At 35.6% G+C, this 24,058-nt stretch overlaps 2 protein-coding genes across 3 annotated transcripts in view; both read left to right on the forward strand.

Moving 5' to 3' along the window:
- The first annotated feature begins 4,588 nt into the window (after positions 1 to 4,588).
- Positions 4,589 to 24,058, forward strand: part of LOC134529540 (beta-arrestin-1) — a 95,497-nt gene continuing 76,027 nt past the window's right edge. Inside the window, exon 1 of one of the 2 annotated variants that reach the window (XM_063363742.1) lies at positions 4,589 to 4,682. The gene's annotated coding sequence lies outside the window, so the exon portion shown is untranslated. Of the gene's footprint in view, positions 4,831 to 24,058 lie in introns of both variants that reach the window. The other variant, XM_063363741.1, reaches the window with a different exon arrangement.
- LOC134529541 (uncharacterized) lies at positions 4,839 to 16,681 on the forward strand. The gene is made up of 3 exons (XM_063363743.1): positions 4,839 to 5,683; positions 8,291 to 9,122; positions 9,444 to 16,681. Exons 2-3 carry the CDS (start codon positions 9,013 to 9,015, stop codon positions 10,561 to 10,563), a joined length of 1,230 nt encoding a protein of 409 aa, XP_063219813.1. The 5' UTR covers positions 4,839 to 5,683; positions 8,291 to 9,012; the 3' UTR covers positions 10,564 to 16,681.

Below are 24,058 nucleotides of genomic sequence, written 5' to 3' on the forward strand. Positions count from 1 at the left end.
CACTGACAATATTTGCCACTACTGTTGTTCGATATTTCCTCTCCCTCACAAAAAAAAAATAAAATTACTATTGAAAAATCTTTTCAGTGCTTTTTTTTATTTCCGAAGCCTAAAATATTCTTCATTCTTGAATTAATTTTCCTTTTTAATTGATAAAAAAATTACTTTACAAATAAAAGTTGAAATCTTTTATCAAATTTTTAAACTTTCTTTATACTTTCTTTTTAATTTTGTATATCATCCTTTTGGTTTTAAAAAAAAATGTATAATATAGTTGAGTTAAATAAATGTTTTACATATTAGTAAATATTACGATTTTATATTGCTTTGTTTTCCCTTTATATTGGTACTATATATTTTTCTATTTTCAATACTTCATTGCCAGTAAAAGAAATAAAAAATATATTTTTTTCAATAATTAAACTTCAATTTTTTTCTGAATTTTTTTTAATCTATGAATCTTTTCAAAAATGTACGTGTTTAATATATATGTATATAAATAAAATATATATAAAATGCTATATATATAGCATTTTATTATTTTGTTTTTATTTATCATTCTAAATAGAAATACAAAAAGAATTAATTTATAGGAAAATATTACACACGTCTGTTTATGCAGAAACCAATTTTCAATCACCGTTAGACCGGGTTTATAATCTACGCAAGAGGTGCATTGTTGCACAGTGCATCACGCAACCAAAGCATGAATATCACGGTCGTTTATAAAACACGGAAGTTGCAAGATGTCATCAGCGTACAACTTGACATTCTAAAACAGCTGAAAACAATTTTCTTCCCCGGGCTTCATTTGTTTGTACGTGCTTACTATGAAAACTTATAAAATGATCAATAATTTGATTTCAATGTGTTATTATTTGTCATTGAGGGGAGGTTTAGCAAGTAAAACGTTATGTATATAATAATTATAACATCGCGACCTTCTATGGAAATAACGTCTGCGTCTTTAAAAGTTTTCAAAACACTTCGCTTTAAACATGGAAGACAAAAAGAAACGCAAGCCGAAACGAAAAAAGTTGAAAAGTTGGCCGATGCTTGGGTTGCATTGTTGCGTCTCCTGTAGCCGATAAAGCATTTGAAAACATCGCTATTCAACTGTTTGCGTCTTACATTTATTTGCATCCTTGCATTTCTAGCGTAGTTAATAGACCTGGCATTATTATCGATTTAAATTTAAAAAATTAAGGAATCATGAAAAATTAGATTTGAAAAAATGCTATGACTTATTAAAATTTAGCCTAAGTAGTATTCCTCATAATTTCTTTTAATTTTAAAAATAAATTTATATTATTAATTTTAAAGAAAAAATAATTAACTACAGAATAAAAAAATATAAAGATAAATGTTTTAAAGGTATAGGTTGTCAGCAGACACTGTTATGAAGCCATGGTATTAATTATCCCCGAAATATTGAAAAAAAAATATTAATTATATATATTTGTAATCTCTTTATTGTTTCATGGTGTTTCTTCTGAGATAAAAAAGTTAGTATTTATTATTTTTTTCTAAATACTGTGCTTGAAAGAATTATTTTATTTTCTTCTTGACATGCCACATATTGTATTTTACTGTTTTCGCTACAGAATAATGCGATAAAAATTCTTTGCTAGAAATGTAATATTTCTTCATGTATGTCTGGCCCATAGATTAGTTTGAAGAATGATGTCTGGTTCTCAAAAAGTGTGAAGTTAGCCATAATTGGTCTAGCCAATCAGGAAGCATTTGCTTTGAAGGTGCAATAAACTTGACTGTGGCTATAAACAGTTCAAAGCCAATCAGTAAACCGAATACGTTTTTAGACACTGTGAAAGCAAAAGAACTGCATAATAAACACCCAAGAATTTATAAGGTACACAGCTCCTGCAACCAGTCGCGTAGCCAGGATTTGTGAATGGCGGGGGGGGGGGAGGGGGGTTAAGAATCATGGTTCCCCCCTCCCCCTATTAAAACAGGGGAGTCCGGGCGTCCGACCCGGAAAAAATTTGGATTTAAAGGTGTAAAATAGTGCTATTTTAGCAGTTTCCGGTACTTAACTTTAAATATTGTAATGGTAAAAATATTATTAATTTTTTAATAAAAATGTTTGAGTGATGAAGTAAGAAATTTATTAAATATATTTTTATGAATCCAAGTGCCTTGTTTACATCCACTCAAAATCATAAATCATGCTCGAAGCTCGACAGTACGAAAAAAAAAAAGGAATAAAAAGGGTTGTGTTTCGGCAGAACTGATCTATTCCTGGAAACAATTAGCTTTAGCTTGAAGAGTTACATGACACCATGTCTTTGTCTCAATTCTATACACACACAGCGATCCTTACACGTTTGAAAGCCCAGTCAACACCTGCTTATAATTACCGCGCTGGTTAAATACAGTAGGTGTAAGATATTTGAAAGCTTGGGACCCGTCACGGCATCACAACCTTATAGCTTCTGCTCGCGACAGGGGTAGGGGAAGGGAAGGAGAATCGGTAGGGCTCGCTTACTCTTCCCCTCCAGTGCAGTGGCCTGGTGATAGCAGTAAGGCACCCAGGCGTTTAGCTAACCTGCTTTCAGATAAGAAAAAAATAATTGGGGTCTAAGGGGGGGAGGGGGGGGTTAGAAGCCCTAACCCCCCCCCCCCTGGCTACGCCCCTGCCTGCAACAAGACCTATATAGAACTAACTGGCACAAGAGCCTCCATTCAGCTAAATGAACATTTATTATACATCAAATGCAACATATACTGATCAGACATAGCACAGCATTACAATGAAACTGGACATTCCACCCAGTTTGAGATAGTCCAACACATAAATAATGTTAACCACCACAGATTAATTAGAGAAACTATATAAATCAGAATACACCCTCATGATATCAACAGAGAAGATGGCCACAGATGAAATAATATCTGGAATTCTTTGTTTAACAATAATCATTAGCATCATTATCAAAGATTAAGCCATAGTGTGAGCATCACTGAGCCAGCCACCCTAGGAATGGGTTCCAAAGCTGGGGACACTGTCTGATGCACCAGTTAGATCGATGGTAGCTATCACCACCCAGTGATCTAATTAGGCAATGACCATCTGAAATCAGTCACTTCCTACTGGTTGCGAATGCAGGGATCCAGCCGAGTGAAACAGTTGGATTAGTTGGAAATAGCAAATATCACCTCTTGGAAGTCGCTGGTGCTTTCGTCGGCTATGAGAATATGAAGGAATGGCAGTATCATAGGCTAAAAGAGATGCTGCTGCCCAAGAATTTAGTAGCTCACCCTAAGTGTTATATATACCTTGGGGTGAATGAACATGACAGTTTCCTTGATCTGCCACAGTAGGACACACTGAAACAAAAGAAATGAATAGCTGGAAAAGCATCCGCGAACTTTGGGCATAGTGACAGGTGGCACGAGCAGCTTGCAAGTCCAGTGAGCTGCTGGTGCACCACTGGTTGTGTGTAGTTTTGATAGTCTTCTGGTTAACAAGGACAAATGCAATTCGCTGCCCTCACAGAAATCCACCTCCCGCAGGAGAAAATGTACGATCTACATGATAATATGCCTCCGAGAGACTGGCTGGGCTCATACTTATCTAGGAAAGCACTGAACTGTCACATGATGCATCTGGTGCTTTGCATTATGTGTCACACTCAAGTTTAATCAGTTACATGAGTTTCAGCACACTAACAAGCATTTAATGCACACCAACACGACACTCATAACATGTCAGATAGCGATCTAACTGGTAGGGACTATCCTCTCTTCCCATGCTGTACACCAAAACAGAATTTTAAACTAGAATTACAGTACATATAACAACGCCCACACAAACCCACATGCCTAACTTATCCCACATAACACACACCCCACCCATTGATCCAAGTGAATCTACAAAAGTTTGGGGTCCATCTTGAATTACAGAGCACAAAGCAACTTTAGTTTCTGGTTTCACACACACTAAGTGTCCCGGAAGGTAGTATGAAGAATCGGTGGCGAGGCCTCATTTGTTAATCGACCTTGAAAATGACTGCAACAAGGCACATTAAAACATCAAGTACATAATTAGTAAGGATGTGGCTTAAACCCAGAATACAAAAGGTGTTAATAACTCTGGCCACGAAAGTTTACGATCAAGGTTATATTATTGTTTGCTGCGCATTAAATTCAGCAGTGGCATACTAACTAAATGTCAATAAAACTGTCAAAATCAGTTGGTGTAAACATTGCACTGTGGTTTTGCTTGAGTTAAATTCAACAGACACAAAATTTCGTAAAATGGTATATTGAAATGTATATTTTTTTTAAAAAAATGAGATATTCTTGTGCACAAATTATGAAATATGAAACACTGCATTGAAATAAATTGCAATATAATTTTATAACTTCAACAATTTATCACCCGCGTCTATAATCGTATTTTATGGTCGATTTAATTGTAAAAAAAGCCTAGAACATGTTTATGTAAAAATTCTTATTATCATTTTCTATGCAGCTATAATGCATAGTCGATTTAAAATTAGTTCAATTGTTTAGGTCTTTTAGGATACATTTTAACTAAATTCCCTTCAAGCGTGTTGGTAACACCTTCTTCCCTGTTTATGTCTGCGTATGACGTCACTTAATTGACTGTTACCATTCTGTGATAGTATCAAATCAGATTCATTATCATCAATTTCAAGGTGTGCTGGGAAGTGTTGTAAATATTATAAAGTAATATGAATAGTCCTATTAGGTGCACTCATTAAGTCAAGGAGATTCTCTTTGTTTGTGAGCAAGGTTACCATCTTATATTTCGGAACATCCATTATATTTTATTACAATAACCAGGTAATTATTAAGTTATAAATTTGAATAACTTTTTGTAAATGCCAGTGTTTGTAATAATAATTTATATTTTAAAACGACTGAGCAGTTTTGTAGTACTTATTAAATTATCATTAGCATGCTGATGTGTTATTTTACTTCTATTCGGTACTCGGTATTTTTAGGTTAGGTTTTCGAGAAGCTTTGAATGACAAAGTTCAGAGCTTAGGCTTCATTCGAGATTGAATGCAATAAGCATGTAAATACCAGCACTTAAGTCGAAGCTACATTTGCACACAACATGAAACATTACAACATTTTTTCCTTAGTTTATGTCTGTTGAAATTTTAAGTTCGAACATTGAAATTCTTTCAGTTTTTGTTAGAGTGTATAGCAGTTTTTTTTTTAACCTATGTACAAGCATTCAATTTCATTTTGTTATAATGGCTGTATTGATAGTCAAAATGAAGCATTGCCTCAAAATAAATACAATATTCAAATAAATTAAGTTTTCTAATCTTTCCAATGCATATATCAAAAATTTTTAGCTTTTCTATAGGCTACTACTGACGTAGTGTATGCTCATTAGCAGCGAACAGAAATATTCACGCACCACAAAGAAGAGTTAGAAGTTCAAAAACTTTCAGTGTGCCGTGCAGATGCTATTTTTCCGTGGGTGTGCTGTTTTCTTATGTTGCAGCTGCTATCTGTGTACGTTCAACTTCAGTGCCTGTGTCCAGTGCACGTGCTGTTGCAAAAGTAGCTTAGCCTTAAGGCCGATTCACAGTGCGCAGTCTACAGTTGGAAGTTGCTAGTTGGCAGTCAGCAGTCTGATGAAGTTTACAAACAACAGTTCACGTTCTGCCATATTGTTCTGGTCTCTTGTGAAAAAAATTATACATAACCTAAACATTAATGCTTGACTAGTAATGATCTGTCATATCTGTCCGTCAATCACATGACCTGTAGCCAATCAGAGGTCCTGGAAACTCCCATCCGTCCGTCAAAACCTTACCAATCTATTTTAAAAGTTTTTAATTAATTTGTTTGTTGCTTCCAAATTACATATGTTTTTAACTTGTGGTTGAAAACTTTTTAATGTTTGATATTTGATACAAAAATTGACAAAGACACAAAAGTGTTATTATTAAAATACAGTAACTTGAAAATATATTTAAATAATTATGAGACAAAAAAAATATTTTAATTTATAAGTGCTTACCGTACATGATCGTATAAATATTAAACCTCTACATGAGAAATTTTCTCAAAATATTTAAGCCTTATAGTCGATAGTCAGCATCCAAGTGGAAAAATATTGTGATGGATGTCGGATCATTGTTAATCACTTGACTTGTTGACAGACATACAGATGATGGATGGGCGGGACAGATCATTTAGAGTCTACCTTAAACCTTGTGTTGCATTGCATTCTTTGCAACAAACTGTAGTTTGCTTTTCTTATTGTGCTCTCTGCACAAAACACATGTCTTGTATGCACTCGATTCATTGGAAATAATGAGGTCCTGCTATTAGTTTTGGTGGAAAGTCCGATCTTCCTCTGCCTGATTTTCTTCTTTCTATATTGTCTTTGAAAGATTTGTGCAATGGGAGTGCATGACTTGATGTAAGCTTTTGGACATATGCCATTGCTAAAGCACATGTATGTCTGTAGAAGAAAACTACAAAAAACACAAAAGACAAAAACACAAATTAAGCAAAAAATTGCTGTTGTCAACAGGATATCAACGCCACATAATATTCCATAACAGGAATATGGTCAACAAACAAAGAAAAACAAAGAAAATGGACTAACAGAACAAAAAAAAAACCCACAAATGATGACAGCAAAAAATATTGAACCCAAAAAAAATTCATCACAACAGTTGAAAAGAGCCAAAAACACAGCAAAACGAAAAGACGAAAAACACAATAGTTTTCCAAAAAACAGAAGAGAACGAAAAAACCCCCACAAATGATGACAGCACAAAAATATTGAACCAAAAAAAAAAATTCAGCACAACAGTTGAAACGAGACAAAAACACGACAAAACGAAAAGACGAAACAAACACAATTTTGTTTGTTGACCATATTCCTGTTATGGAATATTATGTGGCTTTGATATCCTGTTGACAACAGCAATTTTTTGCTTAATTTGTGTTTTTGTCTTTTGTGTTTTTTGTAGTTTTCTTCTACAGACATACATGTGCTTTAGCAATGGCGTATGTCCAAAAGCTTACATCAAGTCTTCTTCTTTCTATGTTGTACTTTTCCAAAATTTGGTCTTTAATTTTCATTTAAAACTTGCCGTACAAAGTTTTTACAATAATTTTATTGTATAAACAATACAAATTGAAAACAGTCATATTAATAATATGAAAAAAGAGCTTGCAATAACACTTTGATGATTTCCTGATGTTTTACACTGTTTTCATTGTCATGTCACTCCTGTCAACAGATCCCATGATTTATTTTAATCAAGTACATCATTTGGTTTAAGTTTTTTTGTCCAGTTTTATAGTCACATTTGGAAGTTTCAGTCATGTCTACTTGATAAAAAGTTGAGAGCATATACACGTCTCTTTTGTCACACCATTTTAGTGCCAGAATTAGGCCTGAAATAGATTGGAAAGTAAATTCTCCCTTTTTCAGCCATTTTAAACATTTCTTTCCTTGTGTGACGAACAGTCCCACATGGATTTGTTGCCCGGTCATAAAACCAACAAAACAATGCTGGGCTGGTATACCAGTTGTCGCAGAAAAGTGTATGTTCCTTTGTAAATACAGTTCAATTAGGCTAGCTACAATGTCACCAGAAATACCAAGGCCATTTTTTTGAATGTCTGTAGGCATTCCACAATACACATTAAAGTCTAAAATATAATTGGTAAGAACATCACAGATAACACAGTTTCACTTCAGAATGGCTCATTTTTTAAACATCATCAGTGACTCATCAATGCACAATTTTTCATATGGGCAGAAATGGTTTTTATACATCTCCCTAAAATGATTAATGTATGGTCGCAGTTTGAATAAATAATCACCAGTGTGAGACTCTTCGTTGTAGGAGAAATGAAGAAATCACAGCATGTTCAGAAAACTGTCTCGAGATAGCAATTTTGAAAAGATTGGTGTGTGCAAAATTGGGTTCTGCAACCAATATTCAGATACACCCAGTTTTTTAATTGTTTTATTACAAATGCAGTGGCAATAAAAATATAAACATAACTTTCACTTGCATTGTTCCATTCAGTTTTGTGTCCTCACATTGAAAAAAATAGTTGAAAAAATCCAAGCTAATTCAAACATGCTGCATCCATTTCACTTTTTATTGCCAAATGAACATCATTGAACGTGTTTTTTTTTGGAGTCAGATATTTTGGCTGCTAAACAATTTTTCTTTTCATCGGTGGTTGGGTTTCTTTCTCATCTTCCTCATTAGAAGAGGATTCATCTATTACTGAAGAACTATTGTTGCAGAAGAAGTGTCTGATGTAGAAGGAATTGCTGAAGATATTTCTCCTGAAGTTGAATGACTGGCTAAAGAAATCAGTGTGTCTGCAGTAGACTGTGCGGCAGAAGTTTCTTCATATTCTGATGGTGATTCTTCTTCACTGGTTTTGTTATCAAAATCACTATTGAGGATCAGTTGAAGAGCCTCCTCTAAACTATATTTTTTCTTTAACATAAAAAAATAAATAAAAAAATTATATAAATGAGCAGGTGAGACGCAAAACTGCCCTTTTCCATAAATTGAAAAAATCACGTTTCCATAGAATTTGTAAAGTAAGAGTTCCCCTTCATGTATAGACAATATTGTTGTGTTTCTAAAGTCTTCTTTTCCCACGATAATTGTGAGTTGAAGAATGTAGTTCGTTGCAAAACTCTCCTATTCCAAGTGCCAGTAAGTTACATAACTGTACTTTTCCAGTTTCTTACAATTTGTTTCAAAACTGTCTTTATCCTACATGGTTTAACATTATGTATGAAAACCATCTGTAATAATGCTTATATGTTTCTATGACAAATGTATAAAACAATTTATAATTCTTTTTTCTTTCTATAATGTGTGTTTTAATATATTGCAGTTGGTTGCCCTTTATGTGCATATCTGTGGAAATAATAACTAGCCTTGATGTTTACTTTGTTACCTTTTTGTGTTTTTGTGGGAATAACTAAACGAATCATTGTTCTTGCCTGTGATGGATAATTCAGAACATTTTAGTAACGTGATTGAAGTTACTACTGAAAGGGGCAGGAAACGAAATCGGCGAAAGGAAACATGGACTCGAGAAATATCCAAACGAGAAAGGTAACAGCAATATAACCTCTCATATTAATGCAATACATTAGGAAGTGAAATTAGAATGTAAAATATTTTGATATTGCGATAACAAACAAATTACGCATGCCATTTTGCTAGTTCTGGTTTAAATTGTGACATACTTGTCCTTAACAAAATTTTCATAATTTTTAAAACTAATTACCACTCATGTTTTTGTAGCAAGCAACTCTTTCTACATGTAACAGGACTCTTGCATTTTTGCGATTATACTGTGTTGTATGCATGGAATAATACAAAGATTGCTCATACCAGTTACTTATAAATTTTATGATTAATTTATTGCTTCAGGTATACATCAAAATCACTGCCGAGAAAGCCGCAGTGTGGACATGATACGAAGACCTATAAATGTACAACTCTAGCCATGCAAGATATCAGACGTTTCCATCAGGCCTTTTATGCTACGTCTCGTAAAACATCTCAGGATAGCTTTATTTTGAAGTACACTTCCCAGATGTCTCCAAAGAGGACTTCTCGGTCAAAAGTGGCAAACAGTTCCAGGAAAACATCTTCAAACAAGTACTATGTAAAAACTCTACACGGACCTGTACAGGTATGTGCTACCACCTTCCTATCTATTTTAGGAATATCTCGATACCGTGTGCATAATTTATGTAGGAAACATTTAAGCACTGGGTATTCTCCAAAAGAAAATAGAGGTGGTGAACGATCAAATAAAATATATGAGGCAAAGAGAAATGCAGTTTGTGAGTTTATTAAGAAATTACAACCAGTTGAAGAACATTACACCAAGAACAAAACTAAATGTCAGTATCTTGAGTGTGATTTAAGTATGAAAAAACTATGGAGGATTTATAATGGATCTAATGATAGTGAATTTAAGGTTAAGTATAGTCTGTTCAGACACATCTTCCAATACAACTTTAACATAAGTTTCAAGACCCCCAGAACCGATGCTTGTTCTACATGCCTTCAACTCACAAATCAGATGAAGGCTGCTACCACAGGCAGTGAGGAAAAGTTTGATTTAATGGTGAAATTAAGGGTTCATAAACTAAAAGCCTCTGCATTTTATTCTCAGATTAAGGAAAGGCGTACTGAACGTACAGTGGTTTTTACTTACGACTGTCAAAAGAACTTAGTTTTACCTCGTGTTCCTGATCAAGCTGCTTACTACAGCAGACAGATGTTTATGTATAATTTTACTATGTGTAGAGGACATTCCAAAGCACCTCAGAATAAGGACACGGTCACAATGTATGCATGGCTAGAAAATGAACGTTTAAAGGGATCTAATGAAATTGCTTCAGCAATTATTGACACATTAAGAACTGCAGATCTTTCTGATGGTGACATAGAATGTATTCAACTGTGCTCCGATGGCTGCCCGGGCCAGAATAAAAATAGTATTGTCATTGGGGTTGTTATGAAGTGGTTGGGAGGATAGAAAAAGTGATAAGGAGTAGGGAAACAGTAATAACACCAGATGAATACATTGACATTTTCAAGTCATTCGGAACAGTCAAGAGACTTGGAAAGGAAGTAAGTACCTGTTTTTGACTGGAAAACTTCTGTGCGAAATGTACTCAAGCCTACATCACAGTGGCACTTTCGGTTATCTATGTGAAAGAGGATAGTTCTAACAAAAAATAAAAATGGTGCAGTTCGTGTTAGAGGCGAAATTAACTATGAAACAGATTGTTCAACTGTTTCATCTATCATCAGAAGGGGCATGGCTATGGCCAATATTCATCCAGAACCACTGTTACTCACAGTTCCTGTAAAAAAAGCAAAATTGAAAGATGTCAATAATCTTCTTTCTAAACATTTTGGCGAGAACTGGCGAGACTTAGAACATCTAGAATACTACCGAAATGTTATTGATGCTCAAGAAGAAGATGAGCATAGAGATGCAAACGCAATCGAAGAGTGTGCCAATGTGGATGAAGCAGATGATCCAATGGTGTAGACTTTTACTCTTTCCAGAATATACATTTCTGTTTTATGTGAAACATTTTGTACATAGTACATAAGTTTGTAAATCTTACAATAAAAACTAAACTGCCCTATTACAAGGTGTTTTAATAACAAAAATATTATTTTTCGCTAGTTTGCTGCAAAACTTTCCTTTTCCATATTACAAACCCAAATAACTCAGGGAGGTTTATCCAGATTTTTAAAATATTTCATAAATCAACTAATATTATTGTACTCTTACTCCACAAAAATTTAGCTGCATAGAAAATGTAAATTACTCAAGTTACGAGTTTTTCCCAATTCCTGAAAAATCACTTCTGGTGGATAAGGATAGTTCTGCATCTCACCTGCTCAAATATATTTTTATTAGTATCCACGATGCATTTACGTGTACATTCTCACTGCTCTTAAAATATACAGAAAAGACGAGTTTCTAAACACTCAAGGGGTTAGAATAACTGGATGTAAGGGTAATGGAAAGGAATGTGTAAAAAAATTTATTTATGGCCATCCTGCAGTCGTCACCCTAAAAGTGTCATGCAGACAATTGCCGAAGTCGTTTGTCAAAGCCCGGTGATGCGCCAGCTCGTAAAATACGCTCGGAAAAGATTGTAGTGAAATGGCTCAAAACTGAAAATCAATGCTATGTAGCATCTCCAGTAGTTAGACTCATGAGACATCCACTAGAAAGTACCAAGGTCGAGCTTCCACTTCAATTCTCCATAGCAAAGCAGAAAAAAGGGTAAGCTGTATTTTGAACTACAGTTGCCAGGGGTTTGTTTCATTAATTTCCATTGTGCTGAATGGGAATGTTATGTATGAAATAAATATTTAACAAAAGTGATGTTGCTTTTTTTGACATGAATTGATGGAACATCTTACTTGATGGTCAAGCAGCCGAGCCAGAAAAATTGCAACCCCAAATAAATTGTGACACCAAATCGGGACAAACTCTGCCTTTTGTTTACAACCACTGGCTCACCTGACTCCGTATCAATATCAGAATCTTCAGAGAGCATAGCCATGTCCATTTCCAAACAATTGTCGTCTGCATTTCTTGTCACTTTTGCGGAGATGGCTGAGGCTCGCTCAAGCGCAAATTTTGCACCTCGTTTGGGGGCTAGTTTTGCCCCACTGTCTTATTTCTCTCGGCTATTTTTTTGCCTTATTCGATACCTATGATACTCCTCTGCATTTTTAATTGCTTCTGCTCCAGTGATTCCACTAGTTTTCTTTCTGTTCTCCAACATAACCTGTTTGCGCTTATTTGGTAATTTTATAGTTATTCCACTCAACTAGTACCTCTCAGTGCACACTCATAAGGAACTTAAAAGTTTAAATCATACAAATTGGTCCAATACTTTCGTAGTTACAGCCCTCACTGACTGCAATTTGACGCTCCCCACCAATGTTCATTATGTCATCACTGCAAATGTTAACCAGGTGAGTTATACGTAACGGCGATGAGCAAAGTCTGCTCTACTAAGATATATTTTCTTCAACTGTGTAGCTTTCATAGTTTACGAGTTTTAAGCGTTATTGAATCCTCAGTCGAAGTGACACCCAACCCGAGATTAAAGACATTCATATTCCTGTTGGAAATTCCTGTAAACAAAAAAAAAAGATAGCGGCCCGACTGCTGTCCGGCATAGTCTATAGCATAGACTGCTATAGGAGTTCACTGGTCAGTGGGACCAGCCAGGTCTCGACTGCTACACAAGTTGACCATAAAGGGTTAACATGTATGACCAAGAAAGATACCTTTTTTTATTGTTAATTTAGGGGATGGGCGTATCCAAAAAAAGTAAATGAATATTTCAAAATGCAATTGGTTACTCATTTATATATTTCCCAATCATTCTCTAAAACATTTCTGCATAATTTAAAGTCATTTACTGGTAATTTAGCAATTTGTTAGCTAGTTTTAGCTGCATTGAATATTCTACTTAAGTATGTGTGAACATCTGTTAGGTTAGTTGCATTTTAAATACTGTACATATATGTGATCAGTTATTCAGGTTATGATAGCTACATGAATTATGTAGTGCATATTAATATTGTATTAATTTCATTTTATTATTGTAGCTGACCTAACCCAACAAACATTTTTTTTTGCAAGAGTCTGTAACACTTGCGAAAATCTATAATCTCTGAATCATAAATAAATGAAATCCAACACCAATATCAATACTACAAAATAGGAATAAACAATAAATAACTCACCTTCATGATGACTTAAAACTGCTTTCAACATACAGTACATAAGTTTATATGAATAAAATAAAATTTCAGATTTACAGTAGTCAAAGTTAGGAATGCAAGCCGTGCTTATGAAAATTGAAATTTTTTTTACAATACTGGTGTCACTTGATGTACATACCTGAAGTAGGCCTACTTTAAGTTCTTTATCAATGTAATGTATGAAGAAGCTGATTCCATTTTGACCATTTTGATGTAATTTTTCTCTCATGAATGTCAGTTTATAACGCATTTTCCAACCTGAGTCTCAAGTTCCGGAACATCAACAGTGCAAAGAATGTTGACTAATGGCAACCAGTATGAATCTTTCTGGCCATAATCATGATGTTCTGGCCAGTAACATAATTTAGCTGGCCAGTGAGGATGCATAAACTTAATCATTGCATCATTATTTTTCAAGCACTAACCTAATATAAAACTTATCATCATAAACTGAACACACATACGAATTGTTTTTAAATTTTGAGGCTCTCCGTTTTTTCAGTCAAAGAGTACTCTAATGAAAAATTCTCATTAGCGCTAATTCACATAGCTGCTATAATAGTTTTAGATAGTGGGATGACATAGTGCAAGGACCTTGTTCCAGGCACAGTTGTGAACTCTGAGAAACACTTGTTAAGCTTTTTTCTTCCACTGCGTGAACGTCGTCATCGTCTTTGATCAGCTGAAACTTAATTTTAGTAAATTGTTCATTGCAAAATTGAAACATCTGCTCAGTTGTCAAAATTTGATCTCTATACGGTCTTTGCAAGCTCACTCTAGATACTGTCCTTTTAACACATCCTCCAGCATCATTTCAAGCTGTTTTACCATGACTTGTTGCATGAAAGGTCCAAGAAGCTTTTGAATAAAAAATTTACATGTGATAGCAGATGTTGACGAAACTTTTAAAATTCTTGTATTGTGCTGCACTACCTTTGTGATATACTCCACTTGATTAATGTTAGGAATTCTTCATGAATTAGTAAGCTCAATCTTCTTTGAACCTCATATACAAAGAGAACATCACGGTTTAGGTTATCTGAGATAAAGCACAAACATATATTAAATTTTTCTCCATTCTTTTTTGAAGTACAGAATTACTGGATGGAATGTGCAAGCAGGACACGCCCAATGATATCACTTAATTCCATCTTGGATAACAAAAGAATAGTTTTCTGAAAAGTCCATGAAAACTAGTATTTCATTTGGGAGAATGTTTTCTTTCCTCTGTTTCACATAGTTTGACTGCTGTTTATAAACGAATGAGTGTGGTATTAAAGCCACAAGTTTCTTCAAAAGCAGATCAATATACTCAAATAAAGGACCAATGTTTTTAAAAGGCTGCGATCAGTAGTTACCTATTGTGAAAACTGAATTTCATCTTCATTCGAAAAAATCAGTAAAAATGTTTCTGGTGTATTGTTATGGGGAGAATTGGGTTCGTAAGGGATAGTCCAATATAGTTTTCCAGTTAAGTTTTATTATAATAATTGTACTTAAAAATGTCTGATCACCAATCACTGGCACTTAAATATGTTTATTCGCAAGTCACTCAATGTCTGTCAATTTCCACAGCTTGCACTCCTCACTGGATCTAGGCTCAACAGTGGTTTGCCCCTTACCTCGTGCCTGTCCACACACATACTCTCGCGCCACTCAGTCGCACTCTCTCGATCCTGTTGCTCTGCGTCGCGCCACTCTCGAGGGGGTCTCTCCCCCTCTTTGCCAATGTCGGACTTCCCTTCACTCGCAGAACTCTCCGAACTCTTGGAACTCGTTGGGAACTGGCTCAGAACTCTCACGGCACTCCCGCAGAGACCGGCGTCACTGTTAAGTACCTGTGGCGCCCTTCTTGAGCCGATGAGAGCGGCTGTGACATGTCGCGTCATCCTGGGCCGACCGGACGCCCGAAAAGTCCAGAAAGGTGGCACTCGTTCATGCCACTCCGAGCGGCGGCTTGTAGAATTCCCAAGGCCGCTCAGCGATAGATAACAGCCCTGAGGAAGAACAATGTGCGGGGAGTGGAGGAGGGTAGCGATGACCCTTGTAATCTGGCGAGGCACGTGTGGCATGCCTTACGTCAGTGGACGGCATATGACATGGTGCGTGCTGCCAGTGGCCATGCAGGGCAACCAGCCAGCTCCGAACCTTGCATCGTGGTCTAGTCTCTTGCGTTCGTAACAGTATTATTGTACTTTTTCAGAATTTGGACAGTTAGGACATATTCTTAACATGCAATCATTGTTTTCACTATCACCTACCAGTAAATTGATAAGGTCCTTAGCTTTGATATTTCTAAATTCATAGCACTTAAAAGGATTGGATTCTGGTGTATTGAGCAAACACAGACTGAATGTGTACCTGTCTGACCATCTGTGACGCACCATTTCAGCCGCAGCTCACAGAATTTAGAAAATCTTACTTTATCATTAGGAAATTTCTCTCTGTATGCTGTGTGTAGTTCCTTAAGATTGCAGAGTATTAGGCACGTGTGTTCATAAATATTTTTCTATACACTAACCTTATCTTCGGCACCTGGCATTAGTCTGCGATTTTCATCTGATTGATAAAAATTGGTAACGTTTTCAACCACTTAAGCAGAAATTTTTTAACCTTGCAAAGGCTCAGGATATGAAAGAATTCCTTTTTCTTTCACAAACTGGCTTGATATTCTTGCTGTGTACTCGGAAACATTGAATTCTGTTTAAATTTTCTTTTGTGACCAGGAATTTGATGCAACATATAAAATGTATTTAACTTCTCCCTTATGGATGTTGCATCTTTCAATTTTTCATTCATCTGAGTGATTAGAAAATTTAAGTCACTTGCATTCATGTTAATAACTTACTGTTCAGGTAAGTCTTCATCAGTACTTCCTTCAGACTGCAATTTTATCTTCTGGTAGCTTCAAAACTGCTGCTACTTTTGCTTTCATTTTACTTTTGACTTCAACTATCTTTCTTTTACCATACACTAATTTTTAACGGTTTGAAAGTCCTATTAGTTTTAAGGGTGATACTTGAAGAGAGCTCATGCTTAAAATAAATCTTCCTTTTCGAATGGTCTAGTGTCACTAAGGTCATCCATCGTAGGTGTAAGCTTGTGATGTTAATTTTACACTTTGTGACGGCGAGTTTTAACTTTTATTGCATAGTAGCAGAGGTTGCATCTTGTACTAATCTTAGTATCACTGCGCATGCGCAACTATAGGGTGTACAAGAGCACAATTAACACAATAAACATACACTGTACCATAAACAAGTACATTAAATATTTCACACCCCCTCTCAATTTCAAGTCCTCAGCAAGATTCACCAATAAATTTTGTCTTCTGTAGTTATTACTCATTTGCTATGACTCAAATACTTAAAGTAATCATAACTTGAAATTGTATACATAAGTTTGCTAAAGATAAAAAATTATATATGTAATCACAGTTTTTTTTTATGTATATTAAAAAAAATTCTCTTATTAAACTAAACCAAGATATTGTCGGCACTGTATGAATTTTTGCTTTCCCATTGGTTTAGTGAAGAAGTCTGCTATATTTCTACCAGATTCCACATACTCAATATTTATCATTTGTCTGGCTACTATATCTTTAAGAAAATGATACTTTATGTCAATGTGTTTAGATCGTCGTGTGTTCTCATAGTTGCTTGACTTGTGAATTGCACCCTGGTTGTCTACTAACAATGAACCCTGCACTTGCACTCTTGTGTCTTCAACAAACTCTGATAGGAGACCTTTCATAAAAAGAAGTTCAGTTGCTGCCATGCTACATGATGTATACTCTGCTTCTGCGGTACTTAGAGCTACAACTTGTTGTTTTCTTGAGCACCAAGAAACTGGGTTGCCACAGTGTAATGTTACCATGCCACTGACACTCTTCCTATCCACCTTGTCTCCTGCCCAGTCTGCATCTGTGTAGGTAGTTCTTTTTGTGAATTCATCAGGATTTCTCTCGTACACTAATTTCTTGTCCCTTGTTGCCTTCAAATACCGGAGTACTCTTTTTGCAGAGGTCCAGAGGGTTCTGTTTGGCTTATCTAGATAACTGCTAAGGAAAGATGTAGCAAAAACTATATCCGGTCTTGAAGTCTGCGATAGATAAATCAAACTGCCTACAAGTTCCCTATATGGCACATCTATTATAGGCTCAGACTCATCTACATATATCCTATCTTCCATTGGAGTGTTGCATCCTTTACAATCTTGAAGATTGAATTTAGCCAACATCTTATCAATGAGTTCACCTTGGCTGATTTCTATCTTATCTGTGGATATTTCTATGTCAGTTCCAAGGAAATGCTGTACACTACCCATATCTTTGGTGTTGAATTCCTTTTTCAGTTTCTGAGCAACCTCTTCCATTTTGCATTTCTCTCCGAATAACAGGATATCATCAACCCATATAACAAGCCAAACACCTTCACCCACATACAGGCATACATCATAATTTGATCTTCTTAGACCGATGTCTTCAGCAAACTCATTGAATCTTTGATTCCAGCACCTAGGTGATTCTCTGAGACCATATAACGGTCGTTGAAGCTTCAGTACTGGTTCTGCTTTCACTCCTTCAGGTCTGTGTATGTATATATCCTTATCAAGGGTCCCTATGAGAAAAGCTGTGGGAACATCCATTTGTTTTGTGTCCCACTGTTTTTGCAGTGCACATGACAGGACTAACCTAATGGTGGACAGTTTTGCCACAGGTGCATACACATCATTTTTATTTTCTTTTTGGTAACCTCTGGCCACCAACCTTGCCTTTTTTGTTCCATCCGATTTAGTCGTAAATACCCACTTAGTTTCAATTGGTGTTGTACCATGTGGTGGTTGTTGTTGTACCATGTGGTGGATTTTTAACTGTTGTCCACGTCTGAAAACGGTCATGTGCTTCCAGTTCCTTCTCAACTGCTTTTCTCCAGTCATCACTCCTTTCCACAGCTTCTTTGTAAGACTGAGGCTCACTTCCACTTAGCAAGCAATAATTCATGTAATACAATTCAAAGTTGTCTAGATGTCTTGGTTTTGATATTTTTCTCTTTGGTTTTTTAGCATCTACCTCTTCGTTATCAAAACCATGAAAATCTTCATCTTCATTGGTGCTGTCATCCTTCGATGTCACATCATTCACCACTTCTTCATTTTCTATGTTCTCCCTGGACATCTGTTCTCCAACCACACCATCTTTATAATGTATTCCTTCTTTCGCTTTTTCTGTAACTCTGTCTTCATTATCTAGACTGCTTTCTTTCACATTGTAGGTGGTATTGGTCTCATCAAATGTTACATCTCTGGAGATTACAACCTCATCTGTAAGTGGATCCCATATTCGATAACCTCTAGGACTGTAGCCCACCATTCTTCCTGGCCTTGCTCTAGGTTCCAGTTTATCCTGTTTTGGTAGTTTCACCCACCATGCTTTTGCACCAAATACCCTCAATTTATGAAGATCAGTTTTTCCCAAAAATATATCTGCTGGAATACCTTCGTGAAGTGCTGCAGTTGGTGATCTGTTTAACTGGTAGGCTGCTGTCAGAATTGCTTCCCCCCACAATTGTTTGGGTAGATTGGTCTCGACAAACATGGTTCTGACCTTATCCAGTAGTGTCCTATTTTGTCTTTCGCATTTCCCATTACTTTGGGGAGAATATGGTGCCGTATACTCCAGTTGTATACCCTTAGTCTTACAAAAGTTTTTCAACTTTTCACTCTTAAACTCACCACCATTATCACACCTCACACGGTTGGTACAGTTCGCTCCCAACTTAGACTCAAGGTATCTTTCAAAGTCAATCAAATTATCAGCAGCTTCACCTTTGTTTTTTAACAAATAAACCACACAAAAATGTGAATAGTCATCCATGATGGTTTGATAATAATTTTCACCTTTACTGGTTGGGGTGCTTACAGGTCCACCAATATCAGTATGGAGAAATTCACCAATCCTAGTTGACTGTATGGATGAGCTCCGAGGAAAAGGTTGTCTACTGGTTTTACCCTGACGGCAAGAATCACATACTTCATCTGAAAAAGGGAGACCCATCAACTTCAGTCCTTTCCTGTTTAGATGCCCAAGCCTCCTATGCCATAGGTCATCTATTGAGGTTAGGTTACAATTCTCCACGTGAAGATTGAATTGACTAAAGTACAGTTTTCCTGAACTGTTAAAAATAATTCGCAAATTATCACTTCCTACTATCTCTGCTCTATTCTCAGTGAATATTATCTTTTTTCCAGAAATAACTATTTTATTTACAGACAACAGATTCAGTGTAAGTCCTTGCACAATGAGAGCTTCAATCCTAATCACACGTCCCTCCGTATGTACTCTTAAAGTACCCTTTCTATCTGAAACCATCTCTTCACCATTGGCTACACTAATTTTCACTGGGCTATCCATTACACTTATATCAGTCATGAATTTCTCAATATCTGGTGTCACAAGATGATCTGTGCAGCCCGAATCCAAAATAAATTTAACTCTCCCTTCGTGCACTTCATCATTCATAACCGCACTATTACATGTTGTCGCAATAAACATAACCTCACTCTCATTGTCTCACATATAGCTAGACTGACCTCGAAATCCGGAACTATACTGTCTTTGGTAGTGACTCCTTCCCCTTCTTCCTCGATTGGTACCTCTCGTAAATCTCTTGGGACAGTCAGCTACTAAGTGTTGACTGTCTCCACATTCATAACATCTTCTGATAGGTCTGTTGACATGATGCATTGTTCTTGATGCGCCAAAAGATGTTTCTCCTTCTTGTGTTTCTTGCAAACTACATGCGTTTTTCTTTGATGCTCTGAACGATGTTGCTTCATCTTCCTTGTTGTCTTGAACATGACTTGCCTTTAGTTCAGCATTCAGTAGCCTTGATTTCACAAATTCAAGTGTAAGGTCTGTATCTAATGCTTCCAAAACAGTCACAATATTTTCATATTGATTTGGTATGGTTAACAATAAATGACACACGAGATCATCTTGTTCCAGTTTGGAACCCATTGCTTCTAAGTCCCTCACTAAACAATCGAATCTGTTGAAGTGTTCTTGTAGCGATGTGGTACACTTTAATGTCAGCAGTTTCTTGCGCACAAAAAGTTTTGACATTGCACTTTTTCGTTCGAAAACATTCCGCAGTGACGATAACATCTGAAATGCTGTCTTCGCATCTCTCACATAATCAATGTGTTGATCTGTAACACAGTTAATAATTACATTCCTTGCTTTCCGATCCATCTCAATTGATGTTTCCAACTCCTTACCCTCTTTACTTTTCCACATCTCATCTTCAACAATTCCCTTGAGTCCTTTTTCCTCCAATAAGGCCAAAACATGAAACTTCCAATTTCTAAAATTTATATCTGTTAATTGAGGAAAGGGACAAACGTTTGTATTCGTCGCCATTAGCACTGTTGTTTTTCTTAGATCTTCGTAAACATCTCCCGACTCACCGCTCGCGTCAATATATGTTTTTATCAATCTTAAATTTTCCGATTTTTATTTCCCTTATGCTGACATTCGTAGTCTGGGCCCATAACCTGTTAATTTTACACTTTGTGACGGCGAGTTTTAACTTCTATTGCATAGTAGCAGAGGTTCCATCTTGTACTAATCTTAGTATCACTGCGCATGCGCAACTATAGGGTGTACAAGAGCACACTTAACACAATAAACATACACTGTACCATAAACAAGTACATTAAATATTTCACATTTGAGGGTCTGGGCCTTCCTCTTCATTAGAATTATTCTGTGAATTTTCAAACTCTTGTTCTTGAAATAACTTTGTCCTACAGTAGGAACACAGCTTTTGTCCAGGAACTAACAAAACACCAGCTTTCCTTTTAGCATCTTTGGCCATTTGAAGAGATATAGGTCTTATGCCACTTTTTATAGACCTTTTGTGTTTCTTTGCTGGGTCACAATTTTTTAAAAGCATCCCTTCAATATTTAATGAGTGATGCATAGTGGTGTGAACATATACTTGAATTTGAATGCAATGTGAATCCATCTATCATCCAAAGCAGAATTTCCTTTTCTTCATCAGGAAGTTCAGCAATATTAAGAATTATCTTCTTGTTTGTGTGTGTATTTATATGACACACAGAATTAATAAAAAGACCTACACTACACTTTCATATAAACTGGTAGCCATTGTAGATTGTAAAAAAACTGTGGGTTTTACCCACTTCAGTTGGAAAATACAAAGCAAATTACTGATTAAAAATAAATAAATAAAACCAACTACACTCAAACATTAACAGTCATATATTAAACAGTCCAGACAACTTGTTGAAGTGCACAGAAAAATAGCAGCTCCTAAGACTCCCAAACACTGGACAACCTGTGACTGACTAATATCTTCTATTAGATCACCCTACAGTAAACATTTAGATGATGCAATATATTACATTATCTACTATTAAGCAAGAAGATGCAATATTATGCAAACTGATTGAGTGACCAAACATTAATTAAACCATAACTTTTCTTTAAACATTTTCTGCTCCTATTCATTTGTATTTTTCATACATAGGCCTAGAGTATATTAGATGTGCATTTACAACAAGGCTAAATCATTATTTCAAACATTTTTGCAATAAAAACTTTACTAAATATTTGCTTTTACATGTACAAATTATTTTGTAAACTTAAAACTGATTTATAAATCATCTTAACCACTTCTTTCACAAAGAACTTGCTTTTATAAGGAAATTTTATTTCACCATTTTGTAAAACATGTTTTTGTACAAAACCAGCAAGCTAGGTATTTTGATGAACTGAAGAAAAAATTAAGGCATTGTGAAGCTGTAATGCAGGTAGATTTTGCTGAAAATTACAGCTTCATCTCTCAAGATGAAGCTCAATCTGCTCACTGGCATCACTCTCAAGTTACAATTTTTACCTGTTGCTTGTGGTTCCTTGAGGCGACATGTTCTTATGCCGTGGTCAGTGACGATGTCAGCTTGCATCTCCCTTCAGCAAATAGTCAAACACTTTCAGAATGAAAATCCTGATGTGCTAACTCACTTACACTGATAATTCTTATAATAGTTCATCACAATTTAAGAGCAAATACACAGTTTTTAATGTGTGTCACTTAGCAGATGATTTAAATGTTGACTCTGTCCAATGGAACTATTTTGCTGCAGGCCATGGAAAGGGGGCTGTTGATGCGTACAGTTTGGACAGCAGTGAAAGCTAGACAGGTTTCTACTCGGAGTGCAGAAGATTTCTTTCGTATTGCAAAGGATCATTGTAAATCAACACAAGTTTTGTATGTGAGCAAGGAAGAAGTAGATAACTTAAGCAGTATCCTAAATAAAAGGTGGGAGAAAGTGCATCAAATACCAGGAATCAGAAAATTCCACCATATCAAGAGAGCTGACAGTTGTCGCGTATATTGTGGGTTAACCTCAACATCTGCTGTCAAAGAAATAAGAGTTGGATTTCCAAACTTAGCACAGCTAAATAGCCAACGTCGCTGGAAATGCAGTGATGTTTACTCGTCAGACTCTGAAGATGACGTTGTTTATTCAGAGTCAAACTTTGATGTCTTGATGCCACTTCAGATTACTTGCGGCGAAGATACTTCCTCTAAAACCAATGTAGCCCCTCAGACTGAAGCATCAAACCAAAATAAGATCCAGGCTGGTTCATTTGTTGAAGTTGACATTATTGGTAAAGGTAAAGCCCAAATAAAACACAAAATATGTTGGGAGTATGTCAGACTGGCATTACAGAAGAATCGGGTGATGTAACAGTGATTTTTTTAAAACAGTTTGGAAACAGTTCAAAAACATTTACAGTGTCTACGGAGGATGAAAAAATAATACATTTCAAGCAAGTTAAATGTATTTTTCCAACACCAGTTATGAAGACAGTTGGATCAAGAGAAGTATACAGTTTTGAATTGATATAAACGTTTAAGAGATTTTATTTTAGTGACAGCTTTTTAAAACTCTATAGTACAGACATAATGTATTTTGTATCCATAAAATGTTAGCATAGTCAAACTTTATTGTTTTTATAAAATGACTATCGAGATATCTAGGAAAATTTTCGTAATTCATTCTAGTGTTAAAATACTCAAATCCAGGATTGTTGAGCTGTGACCTTGTCATTTGAAAAAGGAAAGTGAAGTAATTTAATTATCACTGTTATTATGCAAAAAAGTAAATGTTGTGTCACTTGTAACATCCGTGACTAATGGTAACATCCATGACACTAAAAAATTGTCTTTTAATTTTTTTGCAAGTTCGCATTAAAACATGTTAATGTGATTTCTGAAACTTTATTTTGTGTACATTGAGACCCTATACCAAACAAAGCCTTGGTTTTGGTCATGAGCCTGAATTTTTCATGTTTGCTTAGTGACATCCCAACTGAGTTCACAAATGACGTAACATCCGTGACAATACATTGTCCCATTTTTTTAAACCAGAGGTTCTTGGGGTAATAAAATTGTGCCACAAGGCAGATAAAACAATAAGACTTAATTTTTGTGCTTTACAATTAATAACATTTTATTCAATTTAAATCTGTTACACTTAAATGAGCAGAATGGAACATCCGTGACAAGCCAGAGTGGCTGAGCTGTTAATCAGTAGTCTAGTAAACAATTATTACAGTATGTTTAGAAATGGTTTAAGACTTATTTCTAAATAGAGTAATGTGTGTTTAGATTTCTTATATATACTTATTTAAA

The sequence above is a fragment of the Bacillus rossius genome, chromosome 2 (genome assembly GCF_032445375.1).
Source record: "Bacillus rossius redtenbacheri isolate Brsri chromosome 2, Brsri_v3, whole genome shotgun sequence".
In the NCBI taxonomy this organism is placed as follows: Eukaryota; Metazoa; Arthropoda; class Insecta; order Phasmatodea; family Bacillidae; genus Bacillus; species Bacillus rossius.

What these genes read in the sequence shown, in the direction of transcription:
- LOC134529541 (XM_063363743.1), top strand. Translation starts at nt 9,013, where the DNA reads ATGGATAATTCAGAACATTTTAGTAACGTGATTGAAGTTACTACTGAA. An exon ending in GAAATATCCAAACGAGAAAG is followed by an intron (nt 9,123 to 9,443) that starts GTAACAGCAATA and finishes TTATTGCTTCAG; the next exon opens with GTATACATCAAAATCACTGC.